Consider the following 13,808-nt stretch of genomic DNA (forward strand, 5'->3'; position numbering starts at 1 on the left):
TCTAGCCTTCTTATATACTGACACAACCTGTATAGATGCTTTACAGCTACTAAATAGATGCTCTAGCCTTCTTATATACTGACACAACCTGTATAGATGCTTTACAGCTACTAAATAGATGCTCTAGCCTTCTTATATACTGACACAACCTGTATAGATGCTTTACAGCTACTAAATAGATGCTCTAGCCTTCTTATATACTGACACAACCTGTATAGATGCTTTACAGCTACTAAATAGATGCTCTAGCCTTCTTATATACTGACACAACCTGTATAGATGCTTTACAGCTACTAAATAGATGCTCAAACCATCTCATATACTGCTGATAAATATTAAGTCTCCATCTCGTGCATAATACAGAAAAGCTTCTGAATCCTGAAACCTGAATCTCCTAACCCAGCCTAAATTAAAAGCATTACAGTGATCCTCTGCTTTGTAATTATGGAATTTAATGTAATTTTGTTCCTTCCTTCTTGTGTCTGAAAAAAAGGCCTTTCTACGCGTAGTGTTCCCTCGCTGTCAACAAATAGAAAATTAAATAATTATGTCATATGTCATAATCATGTTGATAAAAACCAGTAGCAGGCTACATCATTTAGTCTGCATTTAGGAATAGCCTTGCTGGCTTTCATGTTGGGCTTCAGTAATAGCTCCTGTCCCATACATGTAGTAAGGTGGCCATTTTGCATGTGCTTTCGTGAACAATGTTACCTAGCCATCCATCAGGGATATTACTGAGGTACTCCATGAATAGTATCCCAGAGTTCTCATCAATATGGCTGCTTACACTGATTGCAGGTGACAGGTGCCTCTTATTTGATGTTGATGGTTTGTTCATTAGTGAAATCTATCATTCCATGCTCAGTTAGTTGGAAGAAATGAATATTGGACATGTTTTCTTGCATTTAATGACATTGTTTTATTAGAAATGGAATTTTGGCACCTAGTATTCCTTTCTGTAGTGATGTGATTTGTCCCATAGACTTGTTGTGCTCCAGATAAGTGAACACAGCAGGGTGTTAATATATGCAAATCTTTGTTTCCTTTTCCAGCTGGTCGGTGGAGAGTTTGATCTGGAGATGAATTTTATCATTCAAGATGCAGAGAGTATTACCTGCATGTCGGAGCTGCTGGAGCACTGTGACGTTACATGCCAGGCTGAGATCTGGAGCATGTTTACAGCCATTCTACGGAAGAGTGTCCGGAACCTGCAGACCAGCACTGAGGTCGGCCTCATTGAGCAAGTGCTGCTGAAGATGAGCTCTGTAGATGATATGATTGCAGGTATTGCAGGCTGTCCCTTTCTTTCTCTCTCTCTATGTAGTGTGGTTCTATTTTATCTGGGTTATGTACTAGAGAATTGGCAAACGCCTGAACATGTGTCATGGTTTATGCAAAGGAGGGCTTGGTGGAAGAGTACATGCTGACATTCATAATGGTATACACAAGGATCGCAAGCATGCCCTTTTACTTGTTTCATGAACCTCTTTTCTATGAAAAACTTCCAAATGTCATAGAAACATAGAATGTGACGGCAGATAAGAACCACTTGGTCCATCTAGTCTGCCCCCTTTTTTTATCCTTTAGGTAATCTCAACCCTTTTTGATACTTTGTTCTTTGTAAGGATAGTCATACCTGTATGTCTATCCCAAGCATGGTTACATTGTTCTATAGTCTTAGCATCTACCACCTCTGATGGGAGGCAATTCCATTTTCTCTGACGTCCTAGTGGATGCTGGGAACTCCGTAAGGACCATGGGGAATAGCGGGCTCCGAAGGAGGCTGGGCACTCTAGAAAGATTTATGACTACCTGGTGTGCACTGGCTCCTCCCACTATGACCCTCCTCCAAGCCTCAGTTAGATTTTGTGCCCGGCCGAGGTTGGATGCACACTAGGGGCTCTCCTGAGCCTTTAGAAAGAAAGTATAGAAATTAGGTTTTTTATTTTCAGTGAGACCTGCTGGCAACAGGCTCACTGCAGCGAGGGACTAAGGGGAGAAGAAGCGAACCTGCCTGCTTGCAGCCAGCTTGGGCTTCTTAGGCTACTGGACACCATTAGCTCCAGAGGGATCGACCGCAGGCCCAGCCTTGGTGTTCGGTCCCGGAGCCGCGCCGCCGTCCCCCTTACAGAGCCAGAAGCAAGAAGAGGTCCGGAAAATCGGCGGCAGAAGACATCAGTCTTCACCAAGGTAGCGCACAGCACTGCAGCTGTGCGCCATTGCTCCTCACACACACTTCACACTCCGGTCACTGAGGGTGCAGGGCGCTGGGGGGGGGGGGCGCCCTGAGAAGCAATAATAATAACACCTTGGCTGGCAAAAATACCACAATATATAGCCCCAGAGGCTATATATGTGGAAAATACCCCTGCCAGAATATAGGAAAAAGCGGGAGAATAGTCCGCGGAAAAGGGGCGGAGCTATCTCCTGCAGCACACTGGCGCCATTTTTCCCTCACAGCTCCGCTGGAAGGAAGCTCCCTGGCTCTCCCCTGCAGTCTACACTACAGAAAAGGGTAAAAAAGAGAGGGGGGGCACTAAATTTAGGCGCAGTATACATTTATATAGAAAAAGCAGCTATAGGGGACATAACTCAGTTAGTCCCTGCATTATATAGCGCTCTGGTGTGTGCTGGCATACTCTCACTCTGTCCCCCCAAAGGGCTTTTGTGGGTCCTGTCCTCTGTTGGAGCATTCCCTGTGTGTGTGCGGTGTGTCGGTACGGCTGTGTCGACATGTTTGATGAGGATAATGATGTGGAGTCGGAGCAGATGCCTTTAGAAGGGATGTCACCCCCTGCGGGGCAGACACCTGAGTGGATGAGCTTATGGAAAGAAATGAGTGCACGTATAGACTCCTTACATAAGAAATTTGACGACATGCCAAATGTGTGACAGCCGACTTCTCAGCTCGTGCCTGTCCAGGCGTCTCAAAGGTCATCAGGGGCTCTGAAACGCCCGCTACCTCAGACCGCAGACCCAGATGTCGACACTGATACTGACACCAGTGTCGACGACGATGAGTCTAACCTGATGCCCACTAAGGCCATTCACTGCATGATTGAGGCAATGAAAGAGGTGTTACACATTTCTGATATAACTACAGGTACCACTAAAAAGGGTATTATGTTTGGGGAGAAAAAACTACCCGTAGTTTTTCCCCCATCAGATGAATTAAATGAAGTGTGTGAAGAAGCGTGGGCTTTCCCTGATAAAAAATTGGTAATTCCTAAGAAGGTACTAATGGCGTTTCCTTTCCCGCCAGAGGATAGGTCACGTTGGGAAACACCTCCTAGGGTGGATAAAGCGCTCACACGTTTGTCTAAAAAGGTGGCACTACCGTCTCCGGATACGGCCGCCCTCAAGGAACCTGCTGATAGAAAGCAGGAGGCGATCCTGAAGTCTGTATATACACACTCAGGCATTATACTTAGACCAGCTATTGCGTCAGCATGGATGTGCAGTGCTGCCGCCGCGTGGTCAGATAAACTGTCAGAAAATATTGACACACTAGACAGAGACACGATCCTGCTAACCATAGACCATATCAAAGACTCAGTCTTATATATGAGAGATGCACAGAGGGAAATCTGCCGGCTGGCATCTAAAGTAAGTGCATTGTCCATTTCTGCTAGGAGAGGCTTATGGACTCGCCAGTGGACAGGAGATGCAGATTCTAAAAGGCACATGGAAGTTTTGCCTTATAAGGGTGAGGAATTATTTGGGGATGGTCTCTCGGACCTAGTTTCCACAGCAATGTCTGGGAAGTCAGCATTTTTACCCCATGTCCCCTCACAGCCTAAGAAGGCGCCGTTTTATCAGGTTCAGTCCTTTCGGACCCAGAAAAACAAGCGTGGAAAAGGCGGGTCTTTTCTGTCCAGAGGCAGAGGTAGGGGAAAAAGGCTGCAACAAACAGCAGGTTCCCAGGAGCAAAAGTCCTCCCCCGCTTCTTCTTCCAAGTCCGCCGCATGACGGTGGGGCTCCACAGGCGGAGCCAGGTACGGTGGGGGGCCGCCTCAAGAATTTCAGCGATCAGTGGGCTCGCTCACAGGTGGATCCCTGGATCCTTCAAATAGTATCTCAGGGGTACAAACTGGAATTCGAGGCGTCTCCACCCCACCGGTTCCTAAAATCTGCCTTGCCGATTGCTCCCTCAGACAGGGAGGCGGCGCTAGCGGCAATTCACAAGCTGTATTCCCAGCAGGTGATAATCAAGGTACCTCTACTTCAACAAGGCCGGGGTTACTATTCCACACTATTTGTGGTGCCGAAACCGGACGGTTCGGTGAGACCCATTTTAAATTTGAAATCCTTGAACACATACATAAAAAAATTCAAGTTCAAGATGGAATCGCTCAGGGCGGTTATTGCAAGCCTGGACGAGGGGGATTACATGGTATCCCTGGACATCAAGGATGCTTACTTGCATGTCCCCATTTACCATCCTCACCAGGAGTACCTCAGATTTGTGGTACAGGATTGCCATTACCAATTCCAGACGCTGCCGTTTGGACTGTCCACGGCACCGAGGGTATTTACCAAGGTTATGGCGGAAATGATGATACTCCTTCGAACCTGGATACAGTCCAGAAAAAAGTGTTTCTCCCGGAGGAGAAAGCCAGGGAGTTGTCATCTCTAGTCAGAGACCTCCTGAAACCAAAACAGGTATCGGTGCATCACTGCACGCGGGTCCTGGGAAAGATGGTAGCTTCTTACGAAGCAATTCCCTTCGGCAGGTTCCATGCCAGAATCTTTCAGTGGGACCTATTGGACAAATGGTCCGGATCGCATCTTCAGATGCATCGCTTAATAACCCTGTCTCCAAGAACCAGGGTGTCTCTTCTGTGGTGGCTGCAGAGTGCCCATCTTCTGGAGGGCCGCAGGTTCGGCATACAGGACTGGGTCCTGGTGACCACGGATGCCAGCCTTCGAGGCTGGGGGGCAGTCACACGGGGAAGAAACTTCCAAGGACTATGGTCGAGTCAGGAGACTTCCCTTCACATAAATATTCTGGAACTAAGGGCCATTTACAATGCCCCAAGTCAAGCAAAATCCCTGCTCCTACACCAGCCGTTGCTGATCTAGTCAGACAACATCACGGCAGTCGCCCATGTAAATCGACAGGGAGGCACAAGAAGCAGGATGGCAATGGCAGAAGCCACGAGAATTCTCCGATGGGCGGAGAATCATGTACTAGCACTGTCAGCAGTGTTCATTCCGGGAGTGGACAACTGGGAAGCAGACTTCCTCAGCAGACACGACCTCCACCCGAGAGAGTGGGGACTTCATCCAGAAGTCTTCCAGATGCTGGTAAACCGTTGGGAAAAACCACAGGTGGACATGATGGCGTCCCGCCTCAACAAAAAGTTAAAAAGATATTGCGCCAGGTCAAGGGACCCTCAGGCGATAGCTGTGGACGCTCTAGTGACACCGTGGGTGTACCAGTCGGTTATGTGTTCCCTCCTCTGCCTCTCATACCAAAGGTATTGAGAATAATAAGAAAGCGAGGAGTAAACACAATTCTCGTGGTTCCGGATTGGCCAAGACGAGCGTGGTACCCGGAACTTCAAGAGATGATCTCAGAGGACCCGTGGCCTCTGCCGCTCAGACAGGACCTGCTACAGCAGGGGCCCTGTCTGTTCCAAGACTTACCGCGGCTGCGTTTGACGGCATGGCGGTTGAACGCCGGATCCTGAAGGAAAAGGGTATTCCGGAGGAAGTCATTCCTACGCTTATTAAAGCCAGGAAAGATGTTACGGCAAAGCATTATCACCGCATATGGCGGAAATATGTTGCATGGTGCGAGGCCAAAAAGGCCCCAACAGAGGAATTTCAACTAGGTCGATTTCTGCATTTCCTGCAAGCAGGAGTGAATATGGGCCTAAAACTAGGCTCCATTAAAGTACAGATCTCGGCTCTGTCGATTTTCTTTCAAAAAGAACTAGCTTCAGTACCTGAAGTTCAGACATTTGTGAAAGGAGTGCTGCATATTCAGCCCCCGTTTGTACCTCCTGTGTCACCTTGGGATCTCAACGTGGTGTTGAGTTTCTTAAAATCACATTGGTTTGAGCCACTAAAAACCGTGGATCTAAAATATCTCACGTGGAAAGTGGTCATGTTATTGGCCTTGGCTTCAGCCAGGCGAGTGTCAGAATTGGCGGCTTTATCATGTAAAAGCCCTTATCTGATTTTCCATATGGATAGGGCAGAATTGAGGACTCGTCCCCAGTTTCTCCCTAAGGTGGTGTCAGCGTTTCACCTGAACCAGCCTATTGTGGTGCCTGCGGCTACTAGGGATTTGGAGGACTCCAAGTTGCTAGACGTTGTCAGGGCCCTGAAAATATATGTTTCCAGGACGGCTGGAGTCAGAAAATCTGACTTGCTGTTTATCCTGTATGCACCCAACAAGCTGGGTGCTCCTGCTTCTAAGCAGACTATTGCTCGCTGGATTTGTAGTACAATTCAGCTTGCACATTCTGTGGCAGGCCTGCCACAGCCAAAATCTGTAAATGCCCATTCCACAAGGAAGGTGGGCTCATCTTGGGCGCGCTGCCCGAGGGGTCTCGGCTTTACAACTTTGCCGAGCAGCTACTTGGTCAGGGGCAAACACGTTTGCAAAATTCTACAAATTTGATACCCTGGCTGAGAAGGACCTGGAGTTCTCTCATTCGGTGCTGCAGAGTCATCCGCACTCTCCCGCCCGTTTGGGAGCTTTGGTATAATCCCCATGGTCCTTACGGAGTTCCCAGCATCCACTAGGACGTCAGAGAAAATAAGAATTTACTCACCGGTAATTCTATTTCTCGTAGTCCGTAGTGGATGCTGGGCGCCCATCCCAAGTGCGGATTGTCTGCAATACTTGTGCATAGTTATTGCTAACTAAAGGGTTATTGTTGAGCCATCTGTTGAGAGGCTCAGTTGTTTTCATACTGTCAAACTGGATATAGTATCACAAGTTGTACGGTGTGATTGGTGTGGCTGGTATGAGTCTTACCCGGGATTCAAAATCCTTCCTTATTATGTCAGCTCGTCCGGGCACAGTGTCCTAACTGAGGCTTGGAGGAGGGTCATAGTGGGAGGAGCCAGTGCACACCAGGTAGTCATAAATCTTTCTAGAGTGCGCAGCCTCCTTCGGAGCCCGCTATTCCCCATGGTCCTTACGGAGTTCCCAGCATCCACTACGGACTACGAGAAATAGAATTACCGGTGAGTAAATTCTTATTTATCCACTATACTTTCTGTGAAGTAATTTCTCCTTAATTTTCCCCTGAATTTATTTTTATTTATTAGCAGTTTCTTATATAGTGCAGCATATTCCGTTGCGCTTTACAATTAGAACAACAGTTATAGAACAAAACTGGGCAGAGGACGGACAGACAGAGGTAGGAAGGCCCTGCTCGCAAGCTTACAAGCTATAGGGAAATAGGCATTGATACACAAGGATAGATGCTACCAGTTACATAATGGTTCACCAGATTGCTGGGTTCTTAATGGGTTGTATGATATGATCACCCAGCAATGTTGGAAGACAAAATGTGAGGTTATGTGGACTGTACAGAGGGGATGTAACTGGATAGGGAAGCATTGAAGGTTGTGTGTGGGTCTGAAATTTGATAGGCTTGTCTGAAGAGGTGAGTTTTTAGGGAACGTTTAAAGGTTTGGAGACTAGAGGAGAGTCTTATTGTGCGTGAGAGTGCATCCCACAGAGTTGGTGAAGCCCGGGTAAAGTCCTGTAATTTTGAGTGGGAACAGCTAAGACGCAGATCTTGAGCAGAGCGGAGAGGTCTGGTAGAGAGATATTTTGAGATGAGCGAGGAGATGTATGATGGTGCAGTTTGGTTAATAGCCTTGTATGTAAGATATCTCCCTCCAGTTTCAGTATATGTCCTTAAATTCTAATACTTATCTTCCTTTGAAGAATGTTTCCCTCCAGGACTTTGTTAAAACCCTTGATATATTTGAAAGTTTCTATCATGTCCCCCCTTTCCCATCTCTGCTCTATACTATACATATTAACATATTTTAGTCTGCCCAGGTAAGTTATGTGATGTACTGTAGGCCACGCACCATTTTAGTTGCCCTTCTTTGTACAGTCTCTAATGTATTTATATCCTTCTGGAGATATGACCCCCTGAACTGGATACAGTTATCCAGATAAGACCGTACCAATTACCTATACAGTGGCATTATTAATTCTTTTTTCCTGCTACTGATTCCTCTCCGTATGCAACCAAGCATCTGACTAGCCTTCCTCATTGCTTTGCTGCATTGCTTACCTGCCTTTAAGTCACTTGAAATAGTGACTCCTAAATCCCTTTTTTTCAGTAGCTTCCATTATAGTACCCTTGATTTTGCTTTTATTTTTTCTGCATTTAAACTGTAGTCGCCACGTTCTTGACCATTCCTCAAGTCTACAGTACCTAGATAATCAGTCATTTGTTTTACTCCTCCCAGTGTGTCTGTACTGTTGCATACCTTTGTGTTGTCTGCAAAAATACATACTTCCCCTTCAATACCATTTGCAGTGTCGCCAACAAAGATATTGAAGAGCACTGGTCCATGTACAGATCCCAGTAGATTTATACTACTGTGAAAACAGTGCGGAGTGTAAAGTTCTCATTTTTACCTTGATTTTCTAAACTGCACATGACGATAAAGTTTCACTATACATGCTTGGATTTTAATGATCAGTAATGCGCTTAATTCAATTAGACGTGATGCCTACCGTGCAAGGAAAATAGCTTGTAGCCCCTGATTTTTATGCACGCAGCTATTAAAATACAATAACCTGGGCACTGCTAAAACCTGCGCTACTTAGCATGGCTAATTGAATCAGGCCCACTGACCTCCAGCGCTGGGCTGTGGCTGGTTGCAATTATGGCAGGACACTGTGTGCCCCCTTCCTGGCTGGTTCAGTCTGGTGCCGGTTGTTGGAAAATAGGGAAAACCACACACCGTTCTTTCCCGCTATTTCTCTAACGTCCTTGAGGATGCTGGGACTCCGTAAGGACCATGGGAATAGACGGGCTCTGCAGGAGATAGGGCACTTTAAGAAAGCTTTGGATTCTGGGTGTGCACTGGCTCCTCCCTCTATGCCCCTCCTCCAGACCTCAGTTTTACACTGTGCCCAGAGCAAGATGGGTGCACTGCAGGGAGCTCCCTGAGTTCTCTGCCTAGAAAGCATTTTTGTTTGGATTTTTTCTACATTTTTACAGGGAGCACTGCTGGCAACAGGCTCCCTGCATCGAGGGACTGAGGAGAGAGGGGCAGACCTTCTTGTCTAAGATAGGCTCTGCTTCCTCGGCTACTGGACACCATTAGCTCCAGAGGGGGTGAACGCAGGTTCTTACTGGGTGTCCACCCCCAGAGCCGCGCCGCCGTTCTCCTCACAGAGCCAGAAGAAACGAAGTCAGAAGACGTCTCAGGCATACCTCCCAACATGACCCTCTCCAGGAGGGACACAGTGCTCTGTTTCTGGATTTTCTCATTATTTGTGATTACCAGCACCTATGTCAAACAGGTGAATGGATAAGAAAGGTGTTTCAGCACAGGTGATGGCAATCATAAATTAAGAGGAAAGTCCAGGAGCAGAGCATTCTGTCCCTCCTGGAGAGGGTCGTGTTGGGAGGTATGGTCTCAGGCAGCAGAAGCCTTCAGAGCTTCACTGAGGTAACGCACAGCACTGCAGCTGTGCGTCATTGCTCCATTACACCTCACACACTCCGGTCACTGTAAGGGTGCAGGGCGCAGGGGGGCGCCCTGGGCAGCAATAAAACACCTCTCCTATGGCAAAAGTCTATATACATGTACAGGTGGGCACTGTACATGTATATAAAAGAGCCCCCGCCATATTTTAGTAAGTTTGAGCGGAACAGAAGCCCGCCGCCGAGGGGGCGGGGCTTCTCCCTCCGCACTCACCAGCGCCATTTTCTCTCCACAGCACCGCTGAGAGGAAGCTCCCCGGACTCTCCCCTGCTTGACACACGGTGAAGAGGGTTTTAAAGTAGAGGGGGGGCACATATTTGGCGATTATACATTACAGCAGCGCTACTGGGTGAAACATTCTGTGTTTTTTCCTGGGTTATATAGCGCTGGGGTGTGTGCTGGCATACTCTCTCTCTGTCTCTCCAAAGGGCCTAGGGGGGAAAATGTCTTCAGATAAGAGATTTCCTGTGTGTGTGGAGTGTGTCGGTACGTGTGTGTCGACATGTCTGCGGTAAAAGGCTCTCCTAAGGAAGAGATGGAGCAAATCTGTGTGGGTGCGTGGTGTCTCCGTCGACAACGCCGACACCTGATTGGATATGTGAAATTAAGTGCTAAGATGAACTTATAACAAAAGATTAGAGAGCAGACAGGGAATCTACCCATGTCTGCCCCTATGTCACAGAGACCTTCAGAGTCTCACAACGCTCACTATCCAAAATAATAGACACTGTTATCGACACGGAGTCTGACTCCAGTGTCGACTACGATAATGCAAAGTACAGCCAAGACTGGCAGAAAAGTATTCAATATATGATTATTGTAATAAAAGATGTTTTGCATATCACTGATGACTCATCTGTCCCTGACACAAGGATACACATGTTTAAGGGGAAGAAAGCTGAGGTAAATTTCCCTCCTCTCATGAAGAAAAAGAGCGGGAATCTCCAGACAAGAAGCTGCAGCTTCCTAAAAAGAATTCTCAGGGAGTATCCTTTCCCTAATGGGGCCAGGATACGATGGGAATCTTCCCCTAGGGTGTACAAGGCATTGACACGTTTACCCAAAAAGGTAGCGATGACTTAACAGCTATCCTCAGGGATCCTGCAGATAGCATGCAGTAAAAGTACTTTGAAGTCCATTTACACACATTCTGGTACACTACTCAGACCGGCGATTGTGTCGACATGGGTTTATAGCGCTGTAGCAGCGTAGTCAGATACCTTATCAGCGGAGGTTGAAACCCTAGATAAGGATGCCATGTTATTGTCCCTAGTATATATATATATATATATATATATGTAAAAGATGTTGTCTTATTATATATATATATATATATATATATATATATAAGACATGCCCAAAGAGACGTTAGCCTACTGGGTTCTAGAGTCAACGCTATGTCGATTTCTGCTAGACTTGTCCTGGGGAACATGCAATGGACAGGTGATGCCGACTAAAAGAGGCATATGGAGGGTTTACCTCACAAGGCTGAGGAATTGTGTGGAGAAGGGCTCTCTGACCTAGTCTCCACAGCTATAGCTGGTAATTCTGATCTTTTGCCTTATATTCCCTCACAGACTAAGAAAGCACGACATTATCAAATGCAGTCCTTTCGGTCGCAGAATATCAAGAAAGTATGAGGAGCGTCCTTTCTTACCAGAGGTAAGGGCATGGGGCACAGCTAGTTCCCAGGAACAGAAGTCCTCCCCGGCCTCTACTACATCCACCGCAGGATGCGGGAGCTCCGCTAAGGGAGTCCGTCCCAGGGGGAGCACGTCTTCGACTCTTCAGCCACATCTGAGTTCACTCACAAGTGGATCCCGGGGCAATAATAAAAAAAATAAAAAAAATTGTTCTCGGGGTTACAAAGGAATTCGAAAGGTGCATCCTCGCCGGTTTTCCTTATCGGACCTACCGGCTTCTCCCCCAGAAGGGGAGTTATATTAAATACAATTCACACAGGTGGTGCTCAAGGTTCTCCTCCTGCAACAAGGAGGGGGCTATTACTCAACCTTTGCTGTAGTCCCGAATACGTACGGTTCGGTCAGACCTATTTAAATTTTAAACCTCTGAACCTATACTGGAAAAGGTTCAAATTTAAAGTGGAATCGCTCAGAGCGTTCATGGCCAGCCTGGAAAGGGGGGATTTGATGGTGTATCTAGACATAAAGGCTGCATACCTTCATGTTCCCATTTATCCACCCCATCAGGCGTACCTGAGAATTGCGGTACAGTATTGTCGTTACCAATTTCAGGGTAATTGGCGGAAATGATGGTGCTCCTACGCAAGCAAGGAGTCACAGTTATCCCATGCTTGGACGATCTCCTATAAGGCGAGATCAAAAGAGCAGTTGTTGAACAGCGTGTCACTTTCGCTGAAGGTGTCACAGCAACACGGCTAGTTTCTCAATATCCCGAAGTCACGGTTGGTTCCTATGACTAGTTTGCCCTTCTTGGGTATGATTCTGGATATGGACCAGAAAGGGGTTTACCCTCAGATAGTGAGGGCCCAGGAACTCATGACTCTGGTCAGGAACTTATTGAAACCAAGACAGGTGTCGGCATCACTGCACCCGAGTCCGGGGAAAATCATTCCTTCGGCAGGTTCCATGCGAGGTCTTTCAAATGGGACCTACTGGACAAGTGGTCCGGGTCACATCTACAGATTCATCAGTTGATCACCCTCTCCCCCAGGGCCAGGGTATCTCTCCTGTGGTGGCTGCAGGGTGCTCACCTTCTATAGGGCTGCAGGTTCGGCATTCAGGACGGGATCCTGGTGACCACGGACGCGAGCCTCCGAGGTTGGGGAGCAGTCACACAGGGAAAAATAAAATGTCCAAGGTCTTTGGTCAAGTCAAGAGACTTGTCTTCACTTCTTGGAACTAAGGGCCATATACAACGCCCTACGTCAGGCGGAGACCCTACTTCACGACCAACCTGTTCTGATCCAGTCAGACAACGTCACCGCAGTAGCTCATTGTAACCGCCAAGGCGACACAGGGAGCAGAGTGGCGATGGCGGAAGCCACCAGAATTCTTCGCTGGGCGGAGAATCATGTAAGCGCACTGTCAGCAGTGTTCATTCCGGGAGTGGACGACTGGGAAGCAGACTTCCTCAGCGGACACGCCCTACGTCCTGGAGAGTGGGGATTTCATCAGGAAGTCTTAGCACAGATTGCAATTCGGTGGAGACTGCCACTGATAGACATGATGGCGTCCCGCCTCAACACAAAGCCGCAGAGTTATTGCACCAGGTCAGGAGACCCTCAGGCAGTAGCTGTGGACGCCCTAGTGACACCATGGGTGTTCCGGTCGGTCTCTGTGTTTACTCCTCTTCCTCTCATACCCATGATGTTGAGGATAATAAGAAAAAGAGGAGTGAGAACAATTCTCATTGTTCCAGATTGGACACGGAGGACCTGGTATCCAGATCTGCAGGAAATGCTCACAGAGAATCCGTGGCCTCTTCCTTTAAGACAGGACCTGCTGCAGCAGGGGCCCTGTCTGTTCCAAGACTTACCGCGGCTGCGTTTGACGGCATGGCGGTTCACAGCAGGATCCTAGCGGTAATGGGTATTCCGGAGGAGGTCATTCCTACCCTAATTAAGGCTAGGAAGGAAGTGACATTGAAACATTATCACCGAATATGGCGAAAATATGTTTCCTGATGTGAGGCCAGGAATGCTCCTAGGGAGGAATTCCTTTTGGGCCATCTGCTTCACTTCCTTCAAACTGCAGTGAACTTGGGCCTGAAATTAGGATCGATAAAGGTTCAAATTTCGGCCTTATCCATTTTCTTCCAAAAAGAATTGGCTTCTCTTCCTGAAGTAAAAACGTTTGTGTAGGGAGTACTGCATTTTTAGCCTCCTTTTGTACCGCCGGTGGCGCCTTGGGACCTTAACGTGGTGTTACGGTTCCTTAAGTCACATTGGTTTGAACCAAGTCAGTGGTGTTGAAATATTTCACCTGGAAGGTGGTCATGTTGTTAGCCTTGGCTTCGGCTAGGCGAGTTTCGGAATTGGAGGCTTTTATCACTAAAAGCCCTATCTGATTGTCCATATGGATAGAGCGAAATTGCGGACCCGTCCTCAATTCCTGCCAAAG

At 47.5% G+C, this 13,808-nt stretch overlaps 1 protein-coding gene across 9 annotated transcripts in view; it reads left to right on the forward strand.

The window, feature by feature from the left end:
* Positions 1-13,808, forward strand: part of NBEA (neurobeachin) — a 1,049,301-nt gene that overhangs the window by 213,067 nt on the left and 822,426 nt on the right. For all 9 annotated transcript variants that reach the window (XM_063951811.1, XM_063951806.1, XM_063951798.1 and 6 more), the window contains exon 2: positions 1,056-1,287. In XM_063951811.1, coding sequence (XP_063807881.1) covers positions 1,056-1,287 — 232 coding nt within the window. The remainder of the gene's footprint in view (positions 1-1,055; positions 1,288-13,808) is intronic.

Source organism: Pseudophryne corroboree, chromosome 2, assembly GCF_028390025.1.
Source record: "Pseudophryne corroboree isolate aPseCor3 chromosome 2, aPseCor3.hap2, whole genome shotgun sequence".
NCBI classification, from domain to species: domain Eukaryota; kingdom Metazoa; phylum Chordata; class Amphibia; order Anura; family Myobatrachidae; genus Pseudophryne; species Pseudophryne corroboree.